This window comes from Camelina sativa, chromosome 13, assembly GCF_030686135.1.
Source record: "Camelina sativa cultivar CO46 ecotype springtype chromosome 13, ASM3068613v1".
In the NCBI taxonomy this organism is placed as follows: Eukaryota; Viridiplantae; Streptophyta; class Magnoliopsida; order Brassicales; family Brassicaceae; genus Camelina; species Camelina sativa.
The window spans coordinates 11102866-11130623 of NC_141892.1; the positions used below are offsets into that span (position 1 = coordinate 11102866).

At 33.5% G+C, this 27758-nt stretch overlaps 6 protein-coding genes and 1 non-coding gene across 8 annotated transcripts; 4 read left to right on the forward strand and 3 right to left on the reverse strand.

Moving 5' to 3' along the window:
- Window positions 1-2705: 2705 nt before the first annotated feature.
- On the reverse strand, window positions 2706-5305 carry LOC104736500 (vegetative storage protein 2). Its single transcript, XM_010456501.3, has 3 exons — window positions 4647-5305; window positions 3046-3258; window positions 2706-2954 (listed from the first exon to the last, which is right to left on the reverse strand). Exons 1-3 carry the CDS (start codon window positions 5069-5071, stop codon window positions 2780-2782), a joined length of 813 nt encoding a protein of 270 aa, XP_010454803.1. The 5' UTR covers window positions 5072-5305; the 3' UTR covers window positions 2706-2779.
- Window positions 5306-7590: 2285 nt separating this feature from the next.
- Window positions 7591-8568, reverse strand: LOC104738155 (vegetative storage protein 1-like). The gene is made up of 4 exons (XM_087480595.1): window positions 8559-8568; window positions 8338-8473; window positions 7976-8185; window positions 7591-7879 (listed from the first exon to the last, which is right to left on the reverse strand). The coding sequence occupies exons 1-4, from the start codon at window positions 8566-8568 to the stop codon at window positions 7705-7707; spliced, it is 531 nt and encodes a 176-aa protein (XP_087336721.1). The 3' UTR covers window positions 7591-7704.
- An 836-nt stretch (window positions 8569-9404) lies between these two features.
- Window positions 9405-9533, forward strand: LOC147929391 (small nucleolar RNA snoR77). The gene has a single exon (XR_015579119.1). It is a non-coding gene; the product is annotated as a small nucleolar RNA snoR77 (small nucleolar RNA).
- Window positions 9534-13933: 4400 nt separating this feature from the next.
- LOC104736501 (uncharacterized) lies at window positions 13934-15266 on the forward strand. The gene is made up of 2 exons (XM_010456502.3): window positions 13934-14164; window positions 14406-15266. The coding sequence occupies exons 1-2, from the start codon at window positions 13997-13999 to the stop codon at window positions 14979-14981; spliced, it is 744 nt and encodes a 247-aa protein (XP_010454804.2). The 5' UTR covers window positions 13934-13996; the 3' UTR covers window positions 14982-15266.
- Window positions 15267-16828: 1562 nt separating this feature from the next.
- On the forward strand, window positions 16829-18914 carry LOC104736502 (basic leucine zipper 9). The gene is made up of 6 exons (XM_010456503.3): window positions 16829-17637; window positions 17749-17839; window positions 17934-18105; window positions 18206-18281; window positions 18362-18487; window positions 18561-18914. The coding sequence occupies exons 1-6, from the start codon at window positions 17389-17391 to the stop codon at window positions 18813-18815; spliced, it is 969 nt and encodes a 322-aa protein (XP_010454805.2). The 5' UTR covers window positions 16829-17388; the 3' UTR covers window positions 18816-18914.
- An 85-nt stretch (window positions 18915-18999) lies between these two features.
- LOC104736503 (uncharacterized) lies at window positions 19000-25099 on the reverse strand. Of its 2 annotated transcripts, none has more exons than XM_087480067.1 (19): window positions 24791-25099; window positions 24457-24627; window positions 24108-24335; window positions 23861-23947; window positions 23670-23759; window positions 23436-23562; window positions 23009-23109; window positions 22452-22620; window positions 22214-22335; window positions 21865-21993; window positions 21675-21773; window positions 21547-21604; window positions 21368-21443; window positions 21158-21287; window positions 20917-21074; window positions 20670-20742; window positions 20389-20580; window positions 20182-20275; window positions 19000-20107 (listed from the first exon to the last, which is right to left on the reverse strand). In XM_087480067.1, the coding sequence occupies exons 1-19, from the start codon at window positions 24833-24835 to the stop codon at window positions 19221-19223; spliced, it is 3036 nt and encodes a 1011-aa protein (XP_087336193.1). In that variant the 5' UTR covers window positions 24836-25099; the 3' UTR covers window positions 19000-19220. The 2 variants fall into 2 exon arrangements, with proteins under 2 accessions (XP_087336193.1, XP_087336194.1); XM_087480068.1 differs by having other exon boundaries at window positions 21675-21789; window positions 24791-25076.
- A 408-nt stretch (window positions 25100-25507) lies between these two features.
- LOC104738157 (aspartic proteinase nepenthesin-1-like) lies at window positions 25508-27712 on the forward strand. Its single transcript, XM_087480073.1, has 2 exons — window positions 25508-26394; window positions 27176-27712. Exons 1-2 carry the CDS (start codon window positions 25604-25606, stop codon window positions 27597-27599), a joined length of 1215 nt encoding a protein of 404 aa, XP_087336199.1. The 5' UTR covers window positions 25508-25603; the 3' UTR covers window positions 27600-27712.
- Window positions 27713-27758: the final 46 nt, after the last annotated feature.

The following is a 27758-nucleotide window of genomic DNA, read 5'->3' on the forward strand; positions in this document are numbered from 1 at the left end:
ATTAGACAGGTTTGATCGCTTGACAATTATATTTTTTTTAAAATTATGCAAAAATAACTTTGCACGTACGTGCGGGTCCGAACCTAGTACTAGTAATTTGCAAAATGATCTTATATCTTTTAGTTTATTTTTTTTGGTAAAAGTCTTATATATTTTAGTTGGTTTGTAAATCAGTATTTTGTTTTCCTAAAAATCAGGAATGGTCAAATATTAGACAACATAAAGATTTTAACTAGTATTAATAAATCATTAAACTAAACAAATAATAGTATAATACTAATCAAGGTTACATATGATTTTGATTGAATATTTTGAATCAATTAAATTACCCTCTTAACTTAAAGCTATATATATATAGATATATATATATATATATATATATATGAAATGGTGTAAAACGGATAAATATGTCGCTTAGGAGTTAGATATAGATGAAGAACTATCAACCAGTAATTTACAAATGATAACTATACTGTACATCGTCCAATATAAAATTTGCAATGGTCCATGGCTCTTATTTTTCACTCTTTCGCTTTTGATCCTGATTTGAATAATTATTCATATGGTAGCACATAAATTTTTTCACTTACTAGGTATATAAAGTAGACTTTGATTTATGTAGAAGGAATGCTTACTCTGATTTTATATATAGACCTCAATTTTTTTATAGAAATCCACTGAAAAATCATATATCATAATCTTTATCAAAATAGCATAATCATAAAATGTTATGTTAATTATGTATGTACATATATATATATATTCTATTTTCACTTACTGAAAATACATATTTCTACTTAATATTTTATCATATACATTTTTTTGGGGGGAAAAAACTGTATATGACATTTTAATATTTTATCATATACATATAACATAATTTTGTGAACAATTTACTGATTTTATGACATCTTATATTTGGTGTCGCTACATGCATGTTGTGTTTTTATGTATAGGTGTAAAATTATTCTTACATAAACATATTTTCGTTTTTGTTGGTAAATTTTTATGTATTGCTTATAATTGTTTTCTTAAAGAAAAAAGATATTTATTTAATATATATTTTTATTAGTAATTAATAATTTAAATATATAGTATAGTAATGCTAAAAATAAACAAAACATTTGGAAATGAAAAATTCCCTTTATAATTGACATTGAAACTTTATTTACAAATCATATAAATTAAACAAATTACCATTCAAGTTTTCTATAAACTGATTACTACTTCTTCTTTTTTCATTAACTGATTACTACTTTAGAAACGAGAAACCAAAGCCAAGAATGCAAATATGTTTCTCTTTTTCAACCTCAAAAATGGAGAAAAGAAGAAAAGTTCCGAAAAACAAATGCATATATGTTTCATGATCATACGATGGGCAACAAGTAGACAAATGTACGTGTGATGCGAATGCCTGATGGTCCCATTCTTTTTATTATCAAACGAGATATTTCACTTTACACCACTCGTTTTTGGAACACGTTGTGACTCAGTTACTGTGTCAATTTATTTTGTTTTAGTAGGGTTCATGAGTTGAAATTGACACTATGAGCAATGAGGAGATAAGTACACGTATGGCTTTGAGTGATGCAAATGCTTGCTGGCCCCATTATGTTTAGGGTCAATTGAAGAATTGGACAGTTTACGAATCATGACCGACGAGATACATTTCACTTAAACCACCAAGCTTTTATGCTTCTGAATTTTAAGTCATAGTTTTCAGTTTACATTATTGTGAAGTTGTTTCACGTTACGAGAAAACTGTTTGTGCGATGACTTTTGTTTGCGGAAATAATTAGCAAACATAACAATGAAAAGCTGATTTTTTTTTTTTGGTAGAAACAATGAAAAACTGAATTAAGTAGTAGTTTATATACTTTTAAGTGAGTTTACCTTTTACTTAATTAGTTAATTGTCGTTAAATCGATGATTTTTCCTTGTAGCATGGTATCTTTTATGTGAACTTTAGAAAATTAAATATAGAGTAGAGTTATATTTTTTTTGTTAGGTCATCATGTGGTAAATTAGGCATTTACGTATTAAAAAAAAATAGTATGTGTCCAAAAGTATAATATGTTCTACAAAATAATTATGTATGATCCGAAAATTAAATAATAATCAAAGTTGGGTTTAATTACAATAATTTACAACATTGATATTTTCTCAATTTCATATTGTTTTGGTACGTTTTGTAATTGCCACAATCACTTTAATTTCTAAACATTATTTACATTTTTATCAGATTAATTATTTATCGTTTGCTGATAACCAAATGCTTTACATTTTTATCAGATTAAATAATTCTCGTGTGGTGATAACCAAATGTTCCAAATGTTTCTACAATAATAAAGTATCTCAGCAATGACACATAGCAAACCTACATATATGTTGATATTTTAAGTCCAGGGGTTTATTTATTTTTTACTTTTACTAAACTTATTAACTAAGCTAAGTTAGTTTCTGATTCATATTTATATTTTCATTTAATTTTGTTAAATTTAAAATGTGAAATCACAGCTTTAGATACTACTCTAAGTTGCATATATGTAAAAAAAAAACAGGTTTTTTGGGTTAAATAAAATTAACATTAATTAAAAAAAAAGGTGAAATCATTTCATAATCGTACTTATAAAGAACTAGTACTATGTATTGAGTTGTGATAGGATAGGATGGAGACATTTTATTTTAGCAGCGGCAAACGGCTACAAACATAAACGAAAAGACAGAGATACGAAGTAGGTGCATGGGGACAAATACTGAAAGACATGTACATAGATGCTTAAGAAGGCACGTAGTAGAGTGGGTTAGGGAGCTTGAAAGTCCTCCCAGGGGTATCCTCAACCAAATCAGCCCATTGGTCTCCAATATTGCCAACAATGTTGTATCCTTTCTTCACAAGGCTATTCCTCACCTTTGACTTGTACACCACTTGCCTCAACTTCGAATTGTTTGGCCTGCGTTTCGAAATATACTCCTCGATTAATTAAGTCATATATGATACTTATAGTTACTGTATATAATTAAAGCTAATATATTGATTCTTACTTGAATATGAGATGCTTCCAGTTGCTCACGCCAGCAGCCTTGAGATTCGCGAGAGTGACGTTTGACCACAACTTCCATCGGTCACTGAGGATGATGGGTTCAATCCCGAGTTCTATGATGTTTTGGTAAAGATGTAAGGTCTCTGGGAGTCCGGGAGTTGATGCTCCCGTGCCTAACCACGTCCAGTAATCCCCTCCATTTACCTTCTCAGTCCTAAGAATCCAAAAAAAAAAAAAAAAATTGTACTTTAACATCAAAAAAATGGGAAAAAAGCCTAAAAATACCTCATTTATTTTTTATTTGAAAGTTTAATATATTATCTTTTTAAATTGGAGGAAAAATACCTCATCTAATTTTCATTGGTTTAAAAATACTTAGTCTTTAAATTTTTAGTAAATTCCAACCCGTGACTTAACCGTCGTTAACGGACGTTACAGATCATTTAACGGGTGTTACAGTCAAACCACACAAACTTTTATAGATATATACAACACGGTAAAGTTAATTAGATGATTTATTGTCCTAGTGTAGTGGTTACGAGTGAGTTGGGTACATCTAGACACTAGTGTTCGGGTTCGAGAGACATCAAACCGCTGAGGTTTTTTTTTCTTTTAATATCTTTTTTCTCTTTCTCCTTCAGAAAAATATGTTGGATCTGTGAAAAAAATTGTTTGGATTTTGTGGAATAGTCTTCTTCTTCTTTGTCTATCAATACTGGCCAACAACAACTCTCTGATCTCTTTTGAGATATTCCGTAATCAGATCTGACGAATCCGAACAGATTTTCAATTTTTTTATCTGGAATCTGAAGTATCAGACGAACTCTCCCCAATCATCATCCTTACCATTGTTTGTAGTGAATACATCGGCGGTTGGCTAAGGGAGAAGAAGAAATTGATGTCGTTAGATCGGGAAAACCATTGTAATAGATGGATTTGAAAACTTCAGTTTTAGTCGGCCACCAACAATGTCGTTAGGGTTGCGATTAGTAAAGAAGATGACTTAATAATTACGATTTTACCATTCTGTAAAAAAATATTTTTAAAAAATCAAAAGATGTAGGAGAGTGGCTTCGAACATTGTTCTAAAGTATTTGCAAAACACATTACACGACCATACCATACCAATATATTCGTAACAAATAGTATCCAAAATATATATATATATATATACACATGTGGTTAGACTTTAACGCCCGTTGAATGAATGATCGGTAACGTTTGTTGACGACGGTTAAGTCACGGGTTAGAATCTATCAAAAATTTAAAGACTAAGTATTTATAAACCAATGAAAATTAGATGAGGTATTTTCCTTCTAATTTAAAAAAACAAGGTATTAAACTTCCAAATAAAAAATAAATGGAGTATTTTTAGGCTTTTTTCCTGAAAAAAGATAGATATGAAAACCAAAAAAAAAAACATTTAGGTCATTCAAATTATTTAGAGTTGTGAAATTAATTAAATACAATAAAACCTAAATGTGTGTTTCCATATATTGACATCTAAAGTCTAAACATTTTTTAAGAATATGAAGAGAATATTGTTAATGCAATGGAGGTAGTACGTAGAACTCTTCTTAATCATTATTATAATGTGTATACCCGTATCCATGTTGGGCGTAGTAGGGGATACTAGAGAGGAGGGTGTCGTCTAGGTCAAAGATCCAAACATTGACGGTGTCGTTCTTTAGGGCAAGTCCTTTGGCGTAGAAGTAAGCCTCTTTGCAAACAGTTTTGGAGTCGTATTGGTACTGTTTGGAAGTAATCAAGTAGTCTTTAACGTACTCTTTGCAATTTTTGGGCACCGTGTCGAAGTTTATGATGTTAGAGGTCTCAACACCAAGATGCCAGCTTCTGCAGTTGTGGTAGTTGATGGAAAGCTGCTCTTTTTCTAAGATCTCGGCTTCGTTCGCAAAGATGGTTTCCGATTTGAGGAGCTCGATGATCCCTGGAAAGGATGCCGAAGACCGGACCTGGGAGACCGTAACGGCCAAGAGAAAGAGAAGTGAAAGCGAGAGAATCTTCATGTCTTCTTTTGTATGGTTTAGTGTTTGGTTTGTGATGTTTTTGTGTGATACAAAGGGTGGTATTTATAATGAGGTAGGGGTAGTTTACGGTATGGTTACTTATGACGAAGGATGGGGAATCAGGAGATAAGTAGTGTACGTGTACAGTTTTGACTGGTGCAACAAATGCTACAGGCTACTTCATGTTTTTTTATCGACGAGGTTTTTCGCCCACACCACTCGTTTTTTTAGAGCACGTTTTGTAAGTGTGCTAAATTAGAATTTGACGCTTTGTTGTTGTTGTTGTTCTTGCTTTTTAATAATTAGGCTTTAATTGATGATTGTAAAGTAATTGAATTAGAGTGTCGGTTTACACTTTATAAAATACGAGTATTGTTATTGTGAATTGTTCCACATTACTAGAAAAATATAGGTGATGATGGCTTGCGTAGAACTTGTGTTTGTGGGAATAATTTATAGAGTAAGTGGCAAAAGCAATAATGAAAAAAACATGATATTCTAGCAAAGAGTATTAGGGTGACCTACATTGAGTGAATGATTTTACTTTTCATTATACTGTTACTATGGACATACCAATTTTTCCGTATAACTAACGTTAGTTTATTTCGTACGTAATGTTAATTTGTATTTTATAATGAGAAAGTGTAACACATGTGACATGTTAATTAGTTTGTAACGTCTTAAAGCGAAAAAGTAATTAGTTGGTACATCAATAATAATCCAATATAGCAATTCAGGTAATCAATTTAGCTCGACCATTTATTCAGGTAATCAGGTAATCAGTTTAGCAATTCATGTACTGATATTTGTAATGCTAATACTCTTTTAATTTGGGTATAAAAATATTTTGATTTAAAACCTATGATCACCATTATGAGTACTCTAGAATCAAAATTAAATTTATACATTTTTCCACAACAAAATCCCGATGGCAAATAAAATACTAACTCACCTTTCCCCTTCATCGTAAAGAAGCTTTAGTGGAGTTTCAAACATCGTACTAAATCCTTTGCAAATTATCCACCAATTATAGTATTATTTATACATAATGAAGAAAGTTCAATACCTTTGTTGTCAACTAAGCTTTATATATACTGTAGGCAAGAAACAACTTTGCAACAAAACCAATAGATACTGTCACCTTCCCTTTTTTTTTTTTTTTTACTTCATACCATGATGATCTGCAATGAGGGAAGCGAGATGGATATAAGCTGAATTATCAGAGATAGAACAAGTTGATAAGATGAAAAAGAATAAGAGGTCCGAAAATGCAAGTTAACTAAATAATAAATAAAATCGTAATAGTAAATAATTTAGTAATAATTGTAAAATAGCTACTATCACTATTTATCGATACAAATTTGAATAGTAACAATTTACATCGGGCCCGACATCAGGAACAATATCTTTGTCATAGAGCTTTTCCACAAAATTAGTTGTATCTTGATGATAGCTACGGTTTCAATGCTGATTCTACCTTCTTCATACAATGCAATTATTCTCTCTAAATACATTTCATCTCGTGATGAAACGTTTAGGTTAGTTTAATATTTTTTTTTAATATATCAAATATATGAAACCAAAGTAGTACAACGATAATAAGTTGTGTTTTTGTTTCTAAACTATGATTCATCAATATCTTTCGATATAGATAGAATCTGAGTCAATCCACTTATTTTGTTCAAGCGATATATATATTCATGGGTTTTTGAGTAATATTCATGTTTCTTATATACTAGTTAAGTTAAGTCACTTCTCATCTTCACCATGTAGGATCTATTTGCACGAGTTCCTTAGAGGTTATGATTATTTCAACATTAATCTCTATATAATTCATACGTTTTTTTTTTTTTGAAATAATGATTTTTCAGCTATTATCTCGACGAAACTGAATATTTTGTCGACCATCAATTAGCAACTACATTTTTATTAGTAGAATGATGGTTTATGATTTACGGTTTAGGAAACTACATTCTAATCAAATTAGCATGTATTTATAACATGATACTATGTTAAGTTTTATGGATTTCAAAAATTAATTGATAATAAACAGATTAGTGCACATGTCCCTTATACAGTATACCAGTCAACTCTTTTTTTTCCACACAAATTTATAACAAAGAACATAGAATAACAGATTGGCCAAAACAGAAGGTTGCAATTTATATAAACTAGTGAATTTGCTGTTATGTTTTCACTTTGATTATAATAAAGTATTTGGGCCCAAGTTAATAAGTTATTGATTCAGGTCAGCGCAGCCCAGGTCCAAAGATTAATTTAACATAGTTTTATTGTTTTTGAAAAGGATTATTCAATCCGGATAAATCGAAACCATACAATTTAACTCAACTGAGCTAATATCAATAATTTAATATAGTTTCAATGTAATATTTTTTTCTAAAACCAAACCAAAGAAAAAAGTTTATTCATAAAATTAAAATTTTAAAATCTAAATAAGTCCGCTCGTAATTTTCATGCCCATTACACTTTATATAATAGGAAGTTCTTTTCTTATTGAGTTTTTATAATATTAAAGTTTTATTTTAGAAGTTGCACTAGCAAGTAGCACTGTAGCAACCACGGGGATACATAGATAAACAAAAAAAACATACACGGTTGATGCATGATCTTTATTAGATCTTGTAGTAGAGTGGATTAGGGAGCTTAAAAGTCCTTCTCCCAGGGCTGTCCTTAGCCAAATCAGCCCATTGGTCTCCAATATTTCCAATGATAGTGTGGCCATTCCTTTCCAAGTTCTTCCTCTCCTTTGACTTGAAGTTCGCTATCTTCTTGCTCGAGCCTGTTGGCCTACGTTTCCCCGCATATACATATATCGATGTAATCTTATGTTATATATATTTAAGTACTGTATATATGGTTAAAGTTACTTTAAACTATTCTTACTTGAAAACGACATGCCTCCAGTAGGGGAAGCCAGCAGCTTTGAGATTCTTTAGAGTGACTTCCTCCAAATCTTGGAATCGTTCAGTGAGTAAGACGGGGCTAATCCCTAGTTCAAGGATGTTTTGGTAAAGATGCAAGGTCTCTGGGAGGACGGGAGCTTCTCCGGCCTCCAACCACTTCCTGAACGTCTCCGGTTCATGCTTCTCTGTTCTAAGAAACCAAACGAACAAAACGTATTGCTCTACTATATGTTGACATCTAAGAATTAATAGAATATATGGACATGATGAGTACAACTACAAGAAATTTAACTAAAATAGTCTATGGTGGTGGTAGGACTAATACTAGTAATATGTATGTACCCGTATCCATGTTTGGCGTAAAAGGGAACATTAGAGAGGAGGGTCTCGTCTAAGTCAAAGATCCAAACATTGTAGGTGTCATTCTTTAGCCCGCCGTGTGTTGATAAACAAATTCCACAGCAACACCAGGGAGGAACTCAGATTATCTTGTAGAATATTGATTATGTGTGAGACTAAAATAGTTGATTATGTCTTAGACTATGCTGATACAACGAACATACATGTATCCATATGTCACTCAGAGTAGAAAATACGTACTTTTTGTATATATGTCATGTGTCGACCGACTATACTAAAAATTTATAAAACTACAAAAAAAATCATGTGTTTTTGCTATGATATAAGAGCCATACCATATAGATAATATAAGGTGAAGATAAAACAATCGGTGGTGATGTATACACTTGTGAAGACGATTTTCTTCACGTGTTTATTTTCAGACCAAAATGATCCATTCAAAAAGTTTTCATGAAAACTGTTTCACAAAACAAAGGTCAAAGGTGGTGTCATTCGTTTTGAATAGGATAAATACAACAAACGTTAATTACACGTTCATCTCGGACTCTGACAAATAATTTTAAAAAAAACAAAACCTAACAATAAAGAAAGCAAAAAAAACTGGATCGACTGATGATTAGATTTTGAGCCACAACAAACTTTCCACGTTGCAAAGTGTGGCTAAGTGGCTTAGTTCATAGATTAGGATTTGGCTGCATGTTTCAGAAATCACATGGATTAATAAGAAATTAAGCCCAGATTTAGCCCACTAATAAGCTTAAAGGCGTTAAAATTAAATTTCAGACTATAAGAATGATATCTACTTTGGAGTTTGGACCCACGATTTTACCCTCATTTTTTCCTCTATAAATAAGAAGCCCTGATGTTTACTAGGTATAGAACCGCCGTCTCAGTCGTAAACAGCGAGATCGCCACTTAGGGTTTCTTTTTGTTCAATATTAACTTGCCTGAAATCGTGTGCTGAGATCAATCTCATAGTCTTGTTTCCTTCAAGTTAGTTTTGCTTATTTTTTTTTAACTGATTACGTACGGGATCGGAGTAGTGATTCAGGCAGCCTCCTTGTCAAGTTTAAAACAATGACATGTAAGAGGTGTTTAATTACTCCTACATTGAACTCTTGCTTATGCTCTTCAGATTTCCTGAGATTTGCTTATGGTCTAGTAGTCTTAAGCACATTCTTTCTTTAGATTTGTTAGAAATCATCAAATCTTCAATCTTGCTGCTGCAATAACCGAGTGTTATGTTGTTTTAATATGTATTTTATGGAATTATGGTACTGACTTCATGTTAAGGTTGATTTAGAAAGGGATAATTCAATTGATAAATCCATGCTAACCAACCAATATTGAGGAATATTGAAATTTCACAATAATTTTAATTGATAATTTCGATTTACAACTTTATACGTAAACATGATAAGAATCATTATTAGCTTCCCGGTTTAATCGGCTTATTTGATTTGGTTTTTATTCATTTTTTGGTTTTGAAAATATTTCTGAATTCAACCAATTAAAATTTGTTCGGTTCAATTTGGAACTCGATTTTTTATTTGGTTATAGAGTTTTAATTTTGTTCCAAAAATATATATATATTTCGAAAAGAAGTGAGACACATATATATGTTTTTGTCTGAGTAAAATACCCGATGGATGCACAGATCGTCCATGCATGCACAGTTTTTTTTTTTTTTTTTTGAATGCATGCACAGTTTTGCAAAACTTAATATTCGATTATAATTCTCCTTTTCTATTATAACTTGTTTTTTTGGTTCGATCTGCATAAAGCCAGTTTCTTGCGTTCTCAACGGTATCACTCAATGTACACATGAGTTGTTTTATGCAAGACACATCACACATGCTAATATCTACACTAGCTACTATATATGTACCACAACACAACAAATTTTTACCGAACTGTTTAGTTTTAGGACTTATCTAGTCCCATAATTCCTCATGCTAGACTTGCAGAAAACTTCTTTCTGGAGAAATCGTCACCTCTTGCTAGCTAATTAATACTAAATGAGTAGAACAGCGAACAATGTATAGATAACAGACGATCTTCAAAAGAAGATGAAGATTGTGACACAGATCTAGATTGTTGGGAGACCATGTGAAACGTATATACTGTATTGTCTGTATAATTAACACAGGACAAATGTTCATTGATACTATGTTAGGTTGGATAGTTGAATTAGTGAACTCATGGCGGAGTCATTTAAATGCTAGGGCTGGGCAAAATAACCGATAACCAAATAACCGACCGAAACCGAACCGAAAAAAACCAAACCGAATCGAACCGAAATTCTTCAAATACCCGAATGGTTAGTAAAAATCTATATCCAAACTAACCGAAACCGAACAGAACCGAACCGACAATTAAATGGTTAACCGAAATATCCGAAAACCTAGAAGATATCAAATATTATATACTTAATATTATGCAAACTATAAAATAAACTTAAAATATAAATTATTTCTAGATTCAAAACAATTAAATATTTTAAATAATCAATATATGTAAATGTTATTATTTTGAATTTACAAAGTTAAATACTATTTTGTAAAATTGAATCAATATTTTTCCCTTTTTTGTATTTTTGTTATTATATATTTGGTTAATTTTGGTTATATTCGGTTAGTTTTGGTTATATTTGGTTTATTTGGTTAATGTTAATATAATTTATGTTAGTTATGGTTATTTATTTAAATAACCAAACCGAAACCGAACCGAAAGAAACCGAACCGAACCGAACCGAAATTTTAAAAATATCCAAATGGTTATTATATTACTATATCCAAAATAACCGAAACCGAATACAACCGAACCGAAACCGAATGGTTAACCGAATGCCCAGACCTATTAAATGCATAAGTTTTCGTAAACTTATCATAAAGCATTAAAAAGTTGTTTTTATTTATCAACATTTTGTTTCTTTTAGTTGCATAAACGTGAAAAAATTATGAATTCTCAAAACAGTAAAAGAAAAATTAATGAAATCACGTTATAAATTAATACTTGCAGACGTGAAAGAGTGGTAAATGACTTTTTAATGAGTTGCGTATTTATCAATTAACACTAAAAAACCTAAGCGAATATTGAGTTGCGTAAGTACTCAATTATTAAATATACAGCTACTTATACACACACATACACACGATTAAAGTGACTCGAAAGAAAAATGCATGCATATTGCATGTCGCCTTCCAAAGTTAATGTTGATTTCTATAATAACACACATTGCTTCATCACACACGATTTATTCTTTTTCTGTAACTAATTATAGCTTTCTAAACGAAGAAAAAGAGGTTTAGCTTACTTATTAGTGCGCCCTCCCTATTAATACCTTACTAATTACTTTTGTTAGGTTCTTATATGTACTCGATAGGAATCTTTTAATGGTTGTTATCTAGTGTACTAATTTTATATATTATATAAATTACCTCTAGTGATTTTATTTTTTACTAAACGTACGGGCTAACCGCCTAAGCATTAAACTCCGATTTATTGATCTAAAAAATCTATTAGTCAACCAAGTTTATTATTGTTCCCTAGCTAGTATCGACTGTGCTTGTTGGCAGAGGTGGAGAATGGAGATGCAGATTTTTCCATGTATTTGATTGCATATGACCCTTTAGAAGAGATTTAATATGTATACTTAATGTAACGTCGTTCATAGAGGATACATTTTTCACATTAACCTTATTGCTCATGGCAAGAGGGTTGCTGGACTTTGAGGTGTTGACAAACGGTGGTCGAATCAATGGATGAAGAATATAAGATGGATATGATACCATATGACCATGTAAAAGGTTGAAATGTTGAAAGGTTTATTGTATTGCTTAAGATACGAAAACGTACACATAAATTTAAAATTTTTATATGATAATGGAAATAAACTAGGAAGTATTCCATAGTAGGACTGACGTTTCTTCAGAGAATTATAATATAATAATAAAATTATATTTTGCTCAGGTCATCCTTCCACTACTTCACTATTACTAGGATCCCACATGCCTTAAATATCTACTTCATTCTTCTAAATCTTTAGTTTCAAAAATTTCTTTTGTAAACTCTTACCCTCCAATTGGGGTAACCAATCTTGGGGTAAGCAATTTTGGGGTTATCTTTAGATTAAATGTTTAGTTGACAAAAAAAAAAATTATAATTGTATATATTTTAATATTTATTTTGTTTTAGACCGTGTTTAAATTCAATATTGCAGTTATTTGGTAAATCTATATACAGTAAACCTCTATAAATTAATAATTTTGGGACTTCTAAATTTTATTAATTTTAAAGAGCTTTTAATTTATCGATAAATTAACAAAATATTAAATAATAAATTTTTTGTCTATTCATATTTTCAAAAAATATATATTTTAAATATAAGTTTTTGTTCCAATTCATATGTTTTTTAAGAATTTTCTTTAATTATTTATAGTATTTATGCTTTTACAAAATTTACAGAATTTTTTTTATAGTTCTTTACATGTGTTGAGATAAGTTTTATCAAGAATAAAGAGTAAACAAACAACACCACTAAAATTATGTTATTTATATTTTATTATTTTATCGAATTATGTTATTTTTACACTGTCTGAACTCGAAACCAGAAAATTTTTATTAATTTATAGTGATTATTAATTTATCGAATATTAGTTTAGTATTAATTTATAGAAGTTTTACTGTACATATTTTGAATTTGACATGCTTGGATGTCTGATCCACATTCAAGTATGTATTTGCTTTTGTATAAATAACCTCCTAAGAACAAATGTATAAAACAAGAAATACGTATTAAGTAGTATAGAAATGCCAAGAATGGATAGAAGATATAGTATATCTTATTACATTAAACGGTTATTACTTAGTAGTGTAAATTTGATTTTTAATCCATATTAATAGAGTTTAATTTTGGATATAGCCAAACAATTGTATGTCTATACTTATGCACCTATTAGTTCATATTTATGTAGAACTATACATGAACAATCATATAACGATCTCATTCTACAAATCTTAACAAAAAATTCCAAATACAATAACTAAAAATAGATAATAAGATGTAATTGGAATAATGATAAGTTAACAATTTTTAAAAATTAATTACTATTTTTGGTCTATAATTAATGTGAGAGAGAGAGTTAGTTTTTTTCAGAAAAATGTATTAATTTTAAATCTTAACTTATATTTTTACTCTTAAAGATTTTGAGAGGCATTTTGATGTCAATACTTACATAAACAAATATAAAAACTTATGAGTATTTCTCCTTTAATAGTATAGATGTAAACAAGGAATATATCTCATAACAAATCTACATGTCTATCATTTTTTTTTGTCAACAAATCTACATCTATGTACACAACATTTAAATTAATACATTTTGATTACATATGTATATGAAATGATATTAATTATAATAATTAAGCTTCTATTTAAATTTTATGGGGAAATATGTATATATTAATTGATATGGGACAATTTAATTGATTATATTTAGAATTTATACTGAAAATCAATTTAATTTTTTCATCTAACTTTTTCATATATATAAATGAAGACAAAAGAAATCGTTAATATCGAAGAGGTTGGAAAGAAAAAGAAAAGAAAAAAGAGCTAGGAAGAGAGATAGAGGCGCAAATGGAGTGGAAGAAATGGTACTTGGATGCTATTCTTGTGCCCTTAGCTCTTGTGATGATGCTTTGTTACCACATCTACTTGTGCTTCATGGTTCGAACCCATCCCTTCTCCACCCTCCTCGGCATTAACTCTCGCGGCCACCGGATCTGGATTTGTTCTATGATCAAGGTTTATATACATCTCCATTTTCTTCTTACCCAAAATATAAAATCATGGTATAATTTAGTCATTGTCAACGTATTGATAAGAGCTTTGGTATGATGATTAATTAGTATAGATGGTATAAAAATTAGTCTTGGTTCTGGTCTGAAATCCTCTCGTAGATATATCTACAAATGAAGTTAGAAAAATATTTATAATTGGAGAAATAAATAAGGATTTTATTATTGTTTATTTTTTAACATTTCAGGAGAACCAAAAGATGAACATATTGACCGTACAAACACTGCGTAACATAATAATGGGAGCTACACTGATGGCCACGACATGCGTGCTCCTCTGCGCCGGTCTAGCCGCGGTGTTAAGCAGCACCTACAGCATCAAGAAGCCACTAAACGACGCCGTTTTTCTTGGAGCTCATGGAGATTTTGTCATATCTATCAAATACCTAACAATTCTCACCATTTTCATCTTCTCCTTCTTCTTCCACTCCCTCTCCATCCGTTTCTTAAACCAAGTCGCCATTCTCGTTAACATCCCTAATTTAGACCCTAATCTTTCCGGTTGCTTATTCCTCACGTCTGAGCACGTCAGCGAGATGTTCGAGAAGGGTATCTTTCTCAACACGGTAGGGAACAGGTTGTTCTACGCCGGGTTTTCACTGATGCTGTGGATCTTTGGTCCCATCCTCGTGTTCTTGAGCGTTTTGGGGATGGTTCTTGTTCTTTATAACCTCGATTTCGTGTCGGCCAACGATAAGAAAGAGAAACAACGTGTAGTTGATTGCCGTCGCGCCTCTGATCTTCTAAATGATGGTGATGACTGATGATGACGCTATATAATTTTTCTTTTGTTTAAGGATGATGCATGAAGTATTTAAAGACGGTGATGATGTCATATCGTCCGGATTGTTAAATAAATGCACGTGGAAGAGTTTCTCTATAACCTCTAGCTTTCAGTCTCTCATTAGTCGTTACCAAATAGACGTCATGAGTTCTACTGGTTGGAATAATATTATATATTCCGTTTTGTAAACAGAAAGAAGATTCTAAACAAAATTACTACACTAAATATTATAATATTGAAAATAATTGATTTTTTTTTCTTTAAAGAACATTCATTTGGTCCCTTAAAACTAGAACTAAAGATACTTGTGTTGTTTATTTGTTATTTCGTCAGTTTCATAGGTCACGAGAAATCTTGTTATTGTCTTGAGTTTCAAATGATATTTTTGGTCCTACAATTATATTTATGCACCTATGACCACAAAAGAGACAAATATGTATAACACAGCTCTATGATTTGGAATAAGTAAATTTCAGAAAACTTAAATCACTCCTACAAATACTACTACTCTAGTGGCTAAACATAGAACAACGTCTTCTTTTTTCCTTCTTTTTATATATATTTTTTCTTTCCTTTTCTTTTCTTTAATTGGCTTTAAGTTATAAAACAACGAAACATCATATGGAGATTACAGTACTAAAAGGTTTTAGAAAGAGAGAAATTATAACGAGAGGTAATAGGAGCTTTATGCCTTTATATACATACTCGAATGAGAGAAATTATTATAATTGGAAGAACACCAATATAATTATCGATTTAAAGGTGGAGAAGTAGAGAAATGAATATAGCCAAACCATATCGGAAGGAAGGTGAGACCGAAGTGAGAAGATGAAGCTGTTGCCGCTCTCGATGGAGAAGGACATGCGTAAGGCTTGCAAGCCTTCTGTGAATTAGTTGAAGTATCCCTTTGACTATAAGGTCGAGAGGGTGTTCCATATGGAGCCTAAAGTTCCTGGCTTTCCAAAGTTCATAAATTGTGGTATGTAGGATAAGCTTGCAGATTACACTCAACTTCGGAAAAGTGGATGCATATTATTTACCCGTGAGAGAACAACGTCTTAAACTTAACTACGTTCATAAATTTTATTTATTTTCTTACTAATGTCCCAAGAATTAGAGTGGTACAAATGCCATAATATCTAGGAACTGATACAATATTTTTCTAAAAAAGATCTTGAAAAAAATACTATAATACTTTATATACATGAAGAGCTACTTGATAGAACTGAAGTGAAAAATATTCATATTACTAAAACCTTTCACTAGAATAACAATATATCTACTAAATATAGTGATCATAAATAAGTAGTGATGTTGTTCTATCATGGGTTTAGGCGTTTAGCCTATACTTTCGTGGCCTTTTTTTTTTTTTTTTGGATTTGAATGAGTCAAAGCATAATCAATTGTGAATTGTATAATGGGTTCGAATCAAATGAGAACTTAAGGTCCCCAATCTCCAGTGGTTGTTTAAAAACATCACTACTTAGTTATTATTCCTCATGCAAAGGGTTAACCTGTAGTGTAGTCGGTAGATCGTAAACTTTGTAGTCCACTAAGTTCGAATGTTCTAATTGATGAAAATATATAATACAGAAAAAGCTTTTCTAAAATGCTTTTGGATTCTTAATTCGAATCTAAATAACTTTTGATTTTATAAAGACACATCATTTCCTAGTTTGTTTCTTTTGCTGTGAAATATTATAACTTTTTAAAGGAAGTAGTGCAGATCAAAAGAAAGAAAAGTTGGTTTTACGCAGAAAAGCTAAAATAACATTAGAGAGAAAAAGAAAAGAAAAAAAAGCATTTCTGGTACTGGATAAAAGAAACGTCTTTAGATCTGCTTTCCAAAAGCATATGACGACGATAAAAGTAAGAGAAAACAAAGAAGGGAGAAGCATATTGTGTTCTTAGTGTGACCAGAAATATTATTAATTTTAACTTTTTACATTTCGATTTCTTCATATTATTAACCATTTTTTCCTAAATATTTTAGGATCCTTTTGATGAATATAATCTCTTTATATGCCTTTAAAATCATAAAAACACAAGGTTTGATATATTGAAAGAGTCTCTGACTAACCTTAGATATATAGTCACCTCTAGCTGGTTAAAGGTTATCATTATCATATAATTGGTAGCATAATCTTCTATAAAAATAAAACTATTTGACATATATAAAGCGAGGTTAAGGGAGAAAAATACAGAGCCTAAGATCTCTCTCTCTCTCTCTCTGTGGCTTTGCTTTTCAGTTCTCTTTGTTATTTGTTGTCATTAAAGAAAAAAAGTTGAAAATGAAGACGTTGCATTGACAAAGCAAATTCAATTTTGCTTAGCCATTAAGAAGCTTTTTACAACTTTAGTAAAGAAGAGACGGTTATATAAAGAAGATGTCTGTCATAACTTACTCTCCCCCCCTCCCGTCTTTTCCCACCAATTCTCTTCTTCTTGTGTGTTCGCATACCAAAAAAAAAAAAATGAATGGTCACACAGCCAAAGACATGGGTATGAAGAGAAGTGCTTCTGAGTTGGCTCTACAAGAGTATCTCACTAAGGTCTTGTCTTCTTCTGCTTTATCCAGACAAGAATCTATTCTTGACACAAGCCCTCTAGACCCTTCTTTCGATCTCATCAATCGGGTTAGTCTTTGGTTTCTTCCTTCTGTTGCATCTCCTGTTCGTATGGTTGTTGCTTGTGTCTAGATCAAGATCCAGAGATTGTAGTAAGATTTCTTGGTTCTTTGGTTGCAGGATTACACCAGTGAGTTAAGAGATAGTCTTTTGTGGTCAGAGGGCTTGATTCCGACGGGATGTTTTCGCGATGCACAGTCCTCAATCTCCGGTATGTGCATGTCTCTTTGATTTGACTCCATGTAACAACAAGGTGTTGTTGTAGTTAGTATTAATATTCACTTGTATTGCTCTTATCTGGACAGAGAATCTGTCAGCTGATAGTCCAGTGTCAGCCAATAAACCTGAGGCAAGAGGAGGAGCTCGGAGAACCACGAGTGCATCTTCTCATGATCACTCTGATGAAGAAGATGCAGAGACAGAAGCTGGTCAATCTGAAATGACAAATGATCCTAATGATTTAAAACGTATTAGAAGGTGTGTTGGATACTGTGAAAATTTGTAAAACACTGAGAGATAGGAAAAGACACATAGAAGGTGATCACTCTTCTTTTTTTTTTTTGTGATGTGAACTCAGGATGTATTCAAACAGGGAATCAGCAAGGCGGTCGAGGAGAAGGAAGCAAGAGTACTTGGTAGATCTTGAATCTCAGGTAAGGTTAACACAAATAGCTGGTTTGATGATTTGATTCAGGAGTAATGTTTTGATAGTGACCGTTGTGTTTTCGTCAAGGTTGACTCTTTGAAAGGAGAGAACTCGACACTGTACAAACAGCTCATAGACGCAACACAACAATTTCGTAGCGCTGGAACAAATAACAGAGTTCTCAAATCAGATGTTGAAACTCTGAGAGTCAAGGTATCATCGATCACTTGCTCTCTCAATTTGTGAAAAGTAAAAATTGGATTGTGCTAATTTAAGTAACTTACAGGTGAAACTAGCAGAAGATTTGGTAGCTAGAGGTTCCCTCACTAGCAGCTTGAATCAACTTCTACAAACTCATCTAAGTCCACCACCACACTCCATCAACAGCCTGCACTACACAGGACATACCTCACCTGCCATGACAGTCCACAGTGACCAATCTTTGTTCCCTGGAATGACACTTTCTGGACAGACCTCAAGCCCTGGACTTGGTAATGTATCCAGTGAAGCTGTTAGCTGTGTCTCAGACATCTGGCCATGACTCTCTTTCTTCACAACATGTAATGATCACTCAGCTAATTTCCTGTATGTGTTTCACTATAGAACGAGAAACATAATGAAAGCCGACGTGTTCGTTAAATGATCTCTAGTTTCGTTAACTAAACTCACAGTTCCAGGAACCTTAACTTCGAAGAATGGAAAATAAAAACAAAAACTATTTCAAGTTTGTGTCTAACATATACTTTATTGCTCGAAATACTGCAAATGGTATAGGCGATACATTACATTCTCACAAGGGAATTGCTCGAATTAGTTCCTTGAGTATACAGAAACAAAAAAAACTGATCATTACACTTTACTTTCCAGCAATGTCTATTTAGCTATTTAAGGAGACCGCTATGTATGTTGAAACGTAAGCAAGCAAAACTTATGTAGAAATCCAACCTTAGTTGATTAGAGGCGTAGCCATCTCTGAATCTGGACCGATAGCACTTGAAAGGGAGAAGTCCTTAGGCAAGGGAATATTTAACTCTGAGCAAACCAGCTGCATAATATTAGCCGTAACACCTCCCATAGACATCTTGTTTAGTGTAACTGCAATGGAAAATCTGTTTTTGATGTCACAGAAGCCTGTTGATCCTCCCATCCCCGAATGTCCAAATCCAGCCAGAGACCCATCTTGTGAAATGACACGCTTAAAACCAAGCCCAAACTTCCCATCAGGTACCACTAAGTTACTGTAATCTCCAGCACCCATGAAAGCATCAAGGATCATCGGGTTGCTAAACATATTGTGAATATCATCTTGATGATCATCTCTACTGATCTCAGTTTCACCTGCAGAACTGCTGGTATCAACTAGTCTAGCTAAACTTTCTGTATTTGACTCTCTGCTGCTACTAGCACTAATAAACTGCTTCTCATCATAAAGCCTCTTCTCTTGATGATCTTTTGGTTTAAGCTTTTCTGTAGCTGCTATCTCCTTACCCTTTCTCTTTTTTGTTGTGTCTTTCAACGATGTGAATTTCGGAACATGGGTGTGGCTACCTAGTGGTGGCTGGGATAAAGAGGAATGTGGAGGTGGCACTAGGCCTCCATCTGCTAGGGTTGCATAGTACCGTGCAAGTGCTCGAGCAGATAAATGTCCATTAGCCGCAGGAATTATGGCTCTGCGCACATTCAATGTGTTAAATAAGACTGGCAAGCTGGTTGCCAGTTGTAAGATCTTGTCAGGCTGAAATGTGGAAGGAAGCTCAGGCTGACTGGCAAGGGACGAAAGCTTGCTCAATTCATCGGTGTCCAACGTCAAAGTGGCAAGCCTAGATTCAACACCTATAATAAGATCAAGATGTTAGATAATTCCAAGTAAAGCTCGTAACGTAACTCAATATCTGTTACTATTTTACCTGGGGGGATTCCAATGTACAGTTCTCCATCAATCTTTAAGGGTTTAATAATGGCCTCTTCCAGGATCTCCTGGAATTTCTTTCCAGAAGCATACTGTTCAAGATTGGTGAAAGCAAGATTGAAATCAACATGGTAGAGGTAAGAGATACAAACTGAGAATTGTATCAGTTCTAATGCTTAAACAATGAATGATCTGATCATTTTACCTCGAGGATTCCACCACATAGCCATCCAAACGTGAGATAGTGATAAAACTGCTGAGTGCCAGGCTCTGTTTCAGGTGATGAATTAGCAATACGTTTCAAACATTCATCCCAGTCGCAAATAAGCAGAGGATTTTCTCCTACGGGGTCAAAGGCACTGTGCATCCCAGATGTATGGTTAAGCACATGATGGACCTGAAACATAAAACCGAGGTATTAAAATGAAAAGCAATATCTCACAACAGATTGCAAAATGGGTTATGTGACAGTGTAGCTCCGTATACCTTAATGGTATCTTTTCCATTTGATCCGAATCCTGGCCATATATTTGCCACAGTCTGGTCGAGCTGGAGTTTTCTGTATCATTAAAATACTAAACATTACGAAAGTATGACTAAGCATGAGTTCTGCAAACGAGATCATGGAATTTACAATGAGACCAATATGTACGACTTGAAGCCGATTCGGAATGTTAGGGTGTGTGAAATAAATACATGAAAAAGTTTGAAAGCTTATAATGTTGTTACTCACCTTTTGTCGACAAGCCAATGTATCATTCCGGCAGTGACACCCTTTGTCACAGAGAAAACAGGAAATAAACTATCGGGTTGAACTGGACGTGGGTCATATCTTCCAAGCACTCCAGCAGCAGTGTCAATAATGACTTTCCCATCTTTATATGCACATACCTAAACAATCATGGGTGAATTAAACCAAAGGTAAAATAAAAAGGAAGCCTCTTACACACCGACAGTAATAGAGCGTAGCTCACCTGAATTCCAAGAATTTTCTGGATACTCCCAAGTTCAGTGAGCAGCCTCCTCAGTTTGACCTCTACACCAGAATGGATTGGCGAGTCATGTATCCAGTGAGCATCTACAGTTGGTCCTCGACTGATACTCCTGCAAAGTCACATTATCATCGTACGAGATATCTTCCAAGAAAATGATGAAATGAACTGCAAAATGCCAAGGGGGCTTACCCCAACAGAACAGATTCGGCGAATGGTCTCATGATGTCCAGATAAACGATCCGAACATTCATAGTGGATGAAAGTCCTAAATAGCCGACAAAATAAATAAGTAAATAAATAGCAAAGGAATATAATTAATCCAACCCTTTGATGCAATGAGGTAAAATAGTATGATTCACACATCATACCTCTGAGTAAATTAATGACCCTTGCAAAAATAACAATATCACCAGGAAATGCATCTATCTGCATCAAATGTTTTCATTTAGATATTGATGGTCACTAAAGCATATACTTGACAGAAATTAATGCTTACCGGATTGAAGCGTTTAACTTCTTTCTGGCTGAGCTGCATCTTCTCCTGTATAACTTTCATATTTTGCGTTCTTTGATCGTTCAGGGTTTTTAGCGTTTTCTATTAAGAGAGGAATCTGTAAGAGCGGATTCGCTAAAGTTACCCCAATAGAGAAAGCAAGGTTATGGAAGAAAGAAGTAAATTTACTTACCAGAGCTTCGTTTGAAGGAGTTGAAGATCGGAAGAAGAGACCTGCCACGCTCATTGCCTGATCTGGCAGATCTAACCGCAGCTTAAGTCCCATTTCTGAAAAGGCAGACAAAAGCGCCACTTGATCTCCCTGTGACAAAAAATATTCACATGACCAGAGTGCAGTTGGCTCAGTGTTTTTTTTCTTTTACTTTATTTTGCAGTTTGTTCAACTGTTTAAATGTTAAAACATTTAAATTCTGTTAACGAACAAACTCATCACTCTAACACCCTACAAAATGATCAAACTAATGGGTTGGGTAAGACAAACAGGTAGAAAAGAGAGATATATTGCATAATCTTTCACAAACCTCTGCTGATGCTAGAAACATTTTGGCTAAGGCTTGTTTCAAGGAGTGTGAGATTTTCTTTGTAAGCCCAAAATCAAGTAATATAGGACGGTGTGGTGGTTCTTTACTAACAAGAAAATTTCCTGCAAAACATAGTATAGATATTATTCTATCAGACGAAGACCTGTCTAAGCAAACTTGGTGTTACAAGACAGAAACCAATTGGCGAAGTCCAAAAAAAAAATCATGAGGACCATACCTGGATGAGGGTCGCCATTGAAAAATCCATCAACATATATCTGATGGGCATATGCACGAGTGATCTCTTCAACGATCTTTTGTTTATCTACACCAAAAGCATCTAGAGATTCCACATCGTTCAAACGAATTCCATCCATATACTCAAGAATGAGTACACTCTCAGAAGACTGTCATTTAGAGCAACAGAGGAGGTGTAAGGCATAAGTAGCAGGAATTCGGAAAAGGATTGAACGGCTTTCAGCATCTAAATTCATTCAATCTAGTGCTCAGTTTAAGTGTACACTGAATACCTGGGACAATCTGTGTTACACATTAGCTACATTGATCCACTACTTATCCTAGCGCATTTTCTAAGAAATAAAAAAATATAGACAACATGCAGCATCAGAGATACCATGATACAGAATTACCATCCGTAAAATGACTGGTCCATCGATATACATAATTCTTTTAGTATTTGGATGTCTTTTGTGTTTTCACTAAGGGTATTGATGCTTCCATCCTAGACATGAAATTTTGTATGTATGTATGCTTTAGAGTAGGACAGATATGAACCTGAATTATATCCGGAATTAAGACATCAACCCGATTGTCACTTCTAACTTCATCATTTGTCTTCTTGCATCCGAGATTCCTGGATACGGCTCGAGTATTTTCTACATATTGAGAAACAAAACGAAAATGGGGAAAAACTCAGTTCAGAGTTACGTGAAAGCATTAAAAAATGCTGAATCTATGAAAGGAATTTAAAGACACAGAATATTTGCCTATTTTTACCATGTTATATCGATCATAGCCATGTTTGAGAGTTAAAAATGAACATCTGATTAGAATGGTAAGACATGCATAATTTAAACTTGATATTTTCCAACCACATCCTAAGAACTTGATCATGGATGGCAATCACAAGCTTTGATGCAAGTATAATTTTCTCATAGGATGAAAATTAAGACTACTCATTATTTATGCAAGTGAAGCATACCGGCTTCAATATTGAAGTCTAGTTCTCTTGGAGCTTCCTTGCACCATTCATCTATCATGGGGTTAAAATCGTACTGTGGTTCTGCCCACGCAATCCAGTCAACAATAGACTTCGCATTCTTCAAGTCCTGTTAAGAAATGAAATGAGAAAAGAAGTTAAAAAGGAGTGTCAACAGTCGTATAATATCTATAGCTCCCATTGTTCATCTCAAAAGCTTCGAAACGAAGACAATACCTCCAAAATAATAGCTCTAATGCCATCATGCTGAACTTTAACAACCACATCCTGGCCATTAGCTAGAGTTGCACGATGAACCTGTGCTATCTACAAAACAGAGAGCTCACTATAAAACAAAGCATACGAGTTTCTAGCCATTTAGTAGCTTAGAAGCACTTTGCTTCTATTAACAGATCTCAGAATTTTACCGAAGCAGTTGCCAAAGGCTCGTCAGCAAAATCGGTGAACAGAACATTCATGGAATGCCCTAGTTCTCTTTCAATAGTTCGACAAACCTGAGAGAAGAAGGTACATATAGAGCTTAGTATTATAAAGAACGAGCACTCACATAATAGAGAACTTCAAAATCATACTACATTGACATAATATCACAAATAAAAACTTAAGCTTTTCTCTGTATATCCTCTAGTGCTAACATAAAAGTAGAAAGACAACCTCCTGCAACGGACGAGGAGGTAGGGAGTCCTGCAACTGCCTGAGAAGAGATATATAAGCCTGAGGTAAAACATCAGCACGAGTAGATAGATACTGCCCCATTTTCACCCAAAGTCCTTCCAATTCCACAATCAAATTCAAAACCCGCTTAGCATTACGATCATGAGCTTTTTCCCACAAAGCAGGAACTTTAGACTTCTTAATCCACTTCTCCTTTTGCTGAACACCCTTCACTCACATATACAAATACAAAAAAAAAAAAAAAAAAACAGTACTTTAACTATAAAAAAAGCACTACAACAACACAAAACAGAACAAGAGGAGAAAGAAACAGATTCAAAAGCTTTACCTTGTAATCGAGGTAAATGAGTATAGCTACTGAGAAGACTTTCACACGTCTCCTATAAATGTTTCCCCAACCCATTGATGCAAACTTGTGAAAGAGTCTCTTAAAACTTGCTGAGAGTCTGATAAAAAACGAAACGATGCAATCCAACACTAGTGACCACCACCGTTTATTCTACAACAAAATCAGATCATAAAAGAGAGATTTTTTCAGTTACCCAAGTCATCGAATCAATAGAAAACAGAGAACCCAGATCGTAAAAGGAGAAATTGGAAGATAAGAGAACAAAACAAGAAAAACAGAGAACCCAGATCGTAAAAATGAGATTTTTATATACCTGGAATGAGCCAGAATTGATTCCACGAAATCGCGAACTCCGCATCAATATAAATATAAATAAATTCGTGAATTAGAAAATTCTACGTTCTGAATAATCAATAAAGAAAAAGAAAAAGCTCAAAGCTTTTTTTTTGTTGTTGTTGTGTTAGGTGAGGTGAGAGAGCTCAACGTAAGATATTGAAAGAAGAAGAAGACAAAGAAAGATCTACACGAAGAAGAAAAAACGCGTCATGCGTTTTGTGTAATGAAACGAAAACAAAAACAAAAACAAAAACAAAACCCCCGCGAAGAAATGAATCTATACCGTAGATTCTTGTGAGACCCACGCATCTCTCTTTTGTCTGATTCTTTTGGGCTTTTACGCCCAGAAGCCCAAGTTCTTATGATCCTAAATGGGCCACGTCACCTAGTATATGTGCCTCTATCACGGTAGATGCGTTTTGTAACCAACCCACCCCACCTACATTTATAATAAACCCACACATGCCACATGATTTATGATTTTCGAGAATTTTAATTTTTCAGAAAAACTAACATAACAAAACATTAATTAAATTAACATTTATAATATCATGCAAGGTGAAACACTGATTAGAAAATGATTAGTTTCATGATAACTACTTAAGATAATTCATTTACAATTCGCATATAATGTCTACGTTGTTGCATGGAAACTCTTTCTTTTAGTTTGGTTTCATGTTTCCGGAACAATTCACAAACAATTATATGCTACATATTTCATATAAAAGGTAGCTAACAATTTAGAATGTTATAGAAGCATATTAAACTAAACGAAAACTCTTGTCCAAATATGGTTTCATCAAATCCACTCTTTCTTATTCTTCTTCTTCTTCTCCTCATTGTATTAACTCATTGCTCTAGCCTTGATGATGATCTCTCGAACGATCAACCAAACGGCTTCTTTTTACCTTTCGAATCAAATCTTTACGTTGAGATCACCATCGGAACCCCAACGCGAACTTTCAACCTCAAACTAGACTCTTCTACACATCTCACATGTCTCGATAATGATGATGACCACCAGTGCTCACTCTCAGACAAATCTTCCAACACTTTCTCTACAATCTCTTGCAACAGCTCTTCTCTTTGTCCTCATGTCTCAACCAATTCAACTGACCATTACAACGCAACAACAACGAAAACAACGTCTCTCTCTCTTCTCTGCACGCCTTCAGATTTTTGCCGTTACGAAGCCTCTCCCTCTAGCTCCGGCTACCTTGTTTCCGACACACTTCAGTTGACATCCTCGATCACTGACCAAGAAAACTCTCTCTCCATAGTTAGAGGATTTGTCTTTGGCTGCGGGACTAGTAACCGTGCTTCGCCGGAGGAAGACGGAGGTGGCGTCGACGGGAGAGTGAGTCTAACTACTCATCGTTTCTCACTCCTCTCTCAGCTTCGACTCACAAGATTTTCACACTGTCTATGGCCTTCCACCTCGGGGTCGCGTAACTACATCCGTCTTGGATCAGTGGCTGCGTACGGCGGCGATATGATATTGGTTCCGATGTTAAACACGACGGGGACGGAAGCTTACTCGTATCATGTTTCTCTCTTCGGGATCAGTCTTGGCCAACAGAGGTATATAAATATATCTTTTACTGATATTTTGATTATACTTTTGGATTAGTCCATTTTAGACCTAGTTAACATGGTTACGTAAAATGAAACAATCTGATATAATATACGATTCCACAGGCTCAACCTCTTGAGAGAACTAAATACTTAAACAGCAAGTTAATTAATCACAGTGAATGTAATTGTATTTCCCCATTCACATGAATTACATTATATTTACCAATCACACATCTTTAAGCAATTGCTATATATATATATTGATGAACAAAACTTATATTCTTATGCGATTTCTTAGTTAAATAAGTTTTTCATAAGAAAAAAAAATTATTCAGTCATTAAACTCATTTTATTGATTAACTGGTGTTGCTATTTAAAGATCCTAATGGAGACTTATATGGTTTTGCTTATCATGAAAGAACCATCAACAGTATGAGATCTTCTTTCATTAGAGCAAAACCATATTAGTCGTCTTATAGAAAATTTATCTGATGTACCTAGCCATTATATTTGGGTCTCGATTGTTTGTTTGCTTAAAAAATTGGTGTCTATTTTTTTTTTTTTTTTAAAGATACAACGTACAACGTTTAACAAGTTAAACAGCAGTTTTAATTATTCGCAAATTGTAAAAGGAATAATAATATTTTATATCTAAGAAATTTATATTTTATCATCTTCACATAAAAATGCAAATGAGGGAGCAGCGTTTGAAACAAACATGTTTTTTTTTCTTTGTTTAAATGTTAATCCATTATATATGTTTCTCACAAACTTTGTTTTTCATCAGAATAAGCAATGAGAGTAGTGGAATAGCAATAGATATCGGGACGTACTATACAAGTCTAGACCCATTACTCTACGAGGAGGTGAAGGAAGAGCTAATGACGCAGATTGGACCAACGACCGTGTACAAAGTGAACGAACTAATGTGTTTCACAACCGAGGTTGGCTTCGACATAGATTCATTACCCAAACTCACTCTCCATTTCCAAGGTTTCGATTACACAATCTCAAACAAAGGACTTTATCTCCGAGACAGCCCATCTTCTCTCTGCACGGCTTTGGTCAGATCGTCCATGGAAAATGAGGAAAGGGTTAATGTGCTTGGAGCGTCGGCTCTTGTTGATCATGCAGTTGGGTATGACACTTCACAGAGGATGCTTGCCTTTCAACAAAGGGATTGTTTGGCCGATTTCGTAGATGGTACGTAGGTGATGAGTACTTTTAATTATTAGTCTTTGATAATCTAAAATCTAAATATTTGTAGACATAATCATTACAAAAGCAATGTTTGTGACTGTTTTAATAAACACAACTTCCGACGCAGAGGATTGCACATGACTTATAAATTAGGACAAAATGCTCAGTAG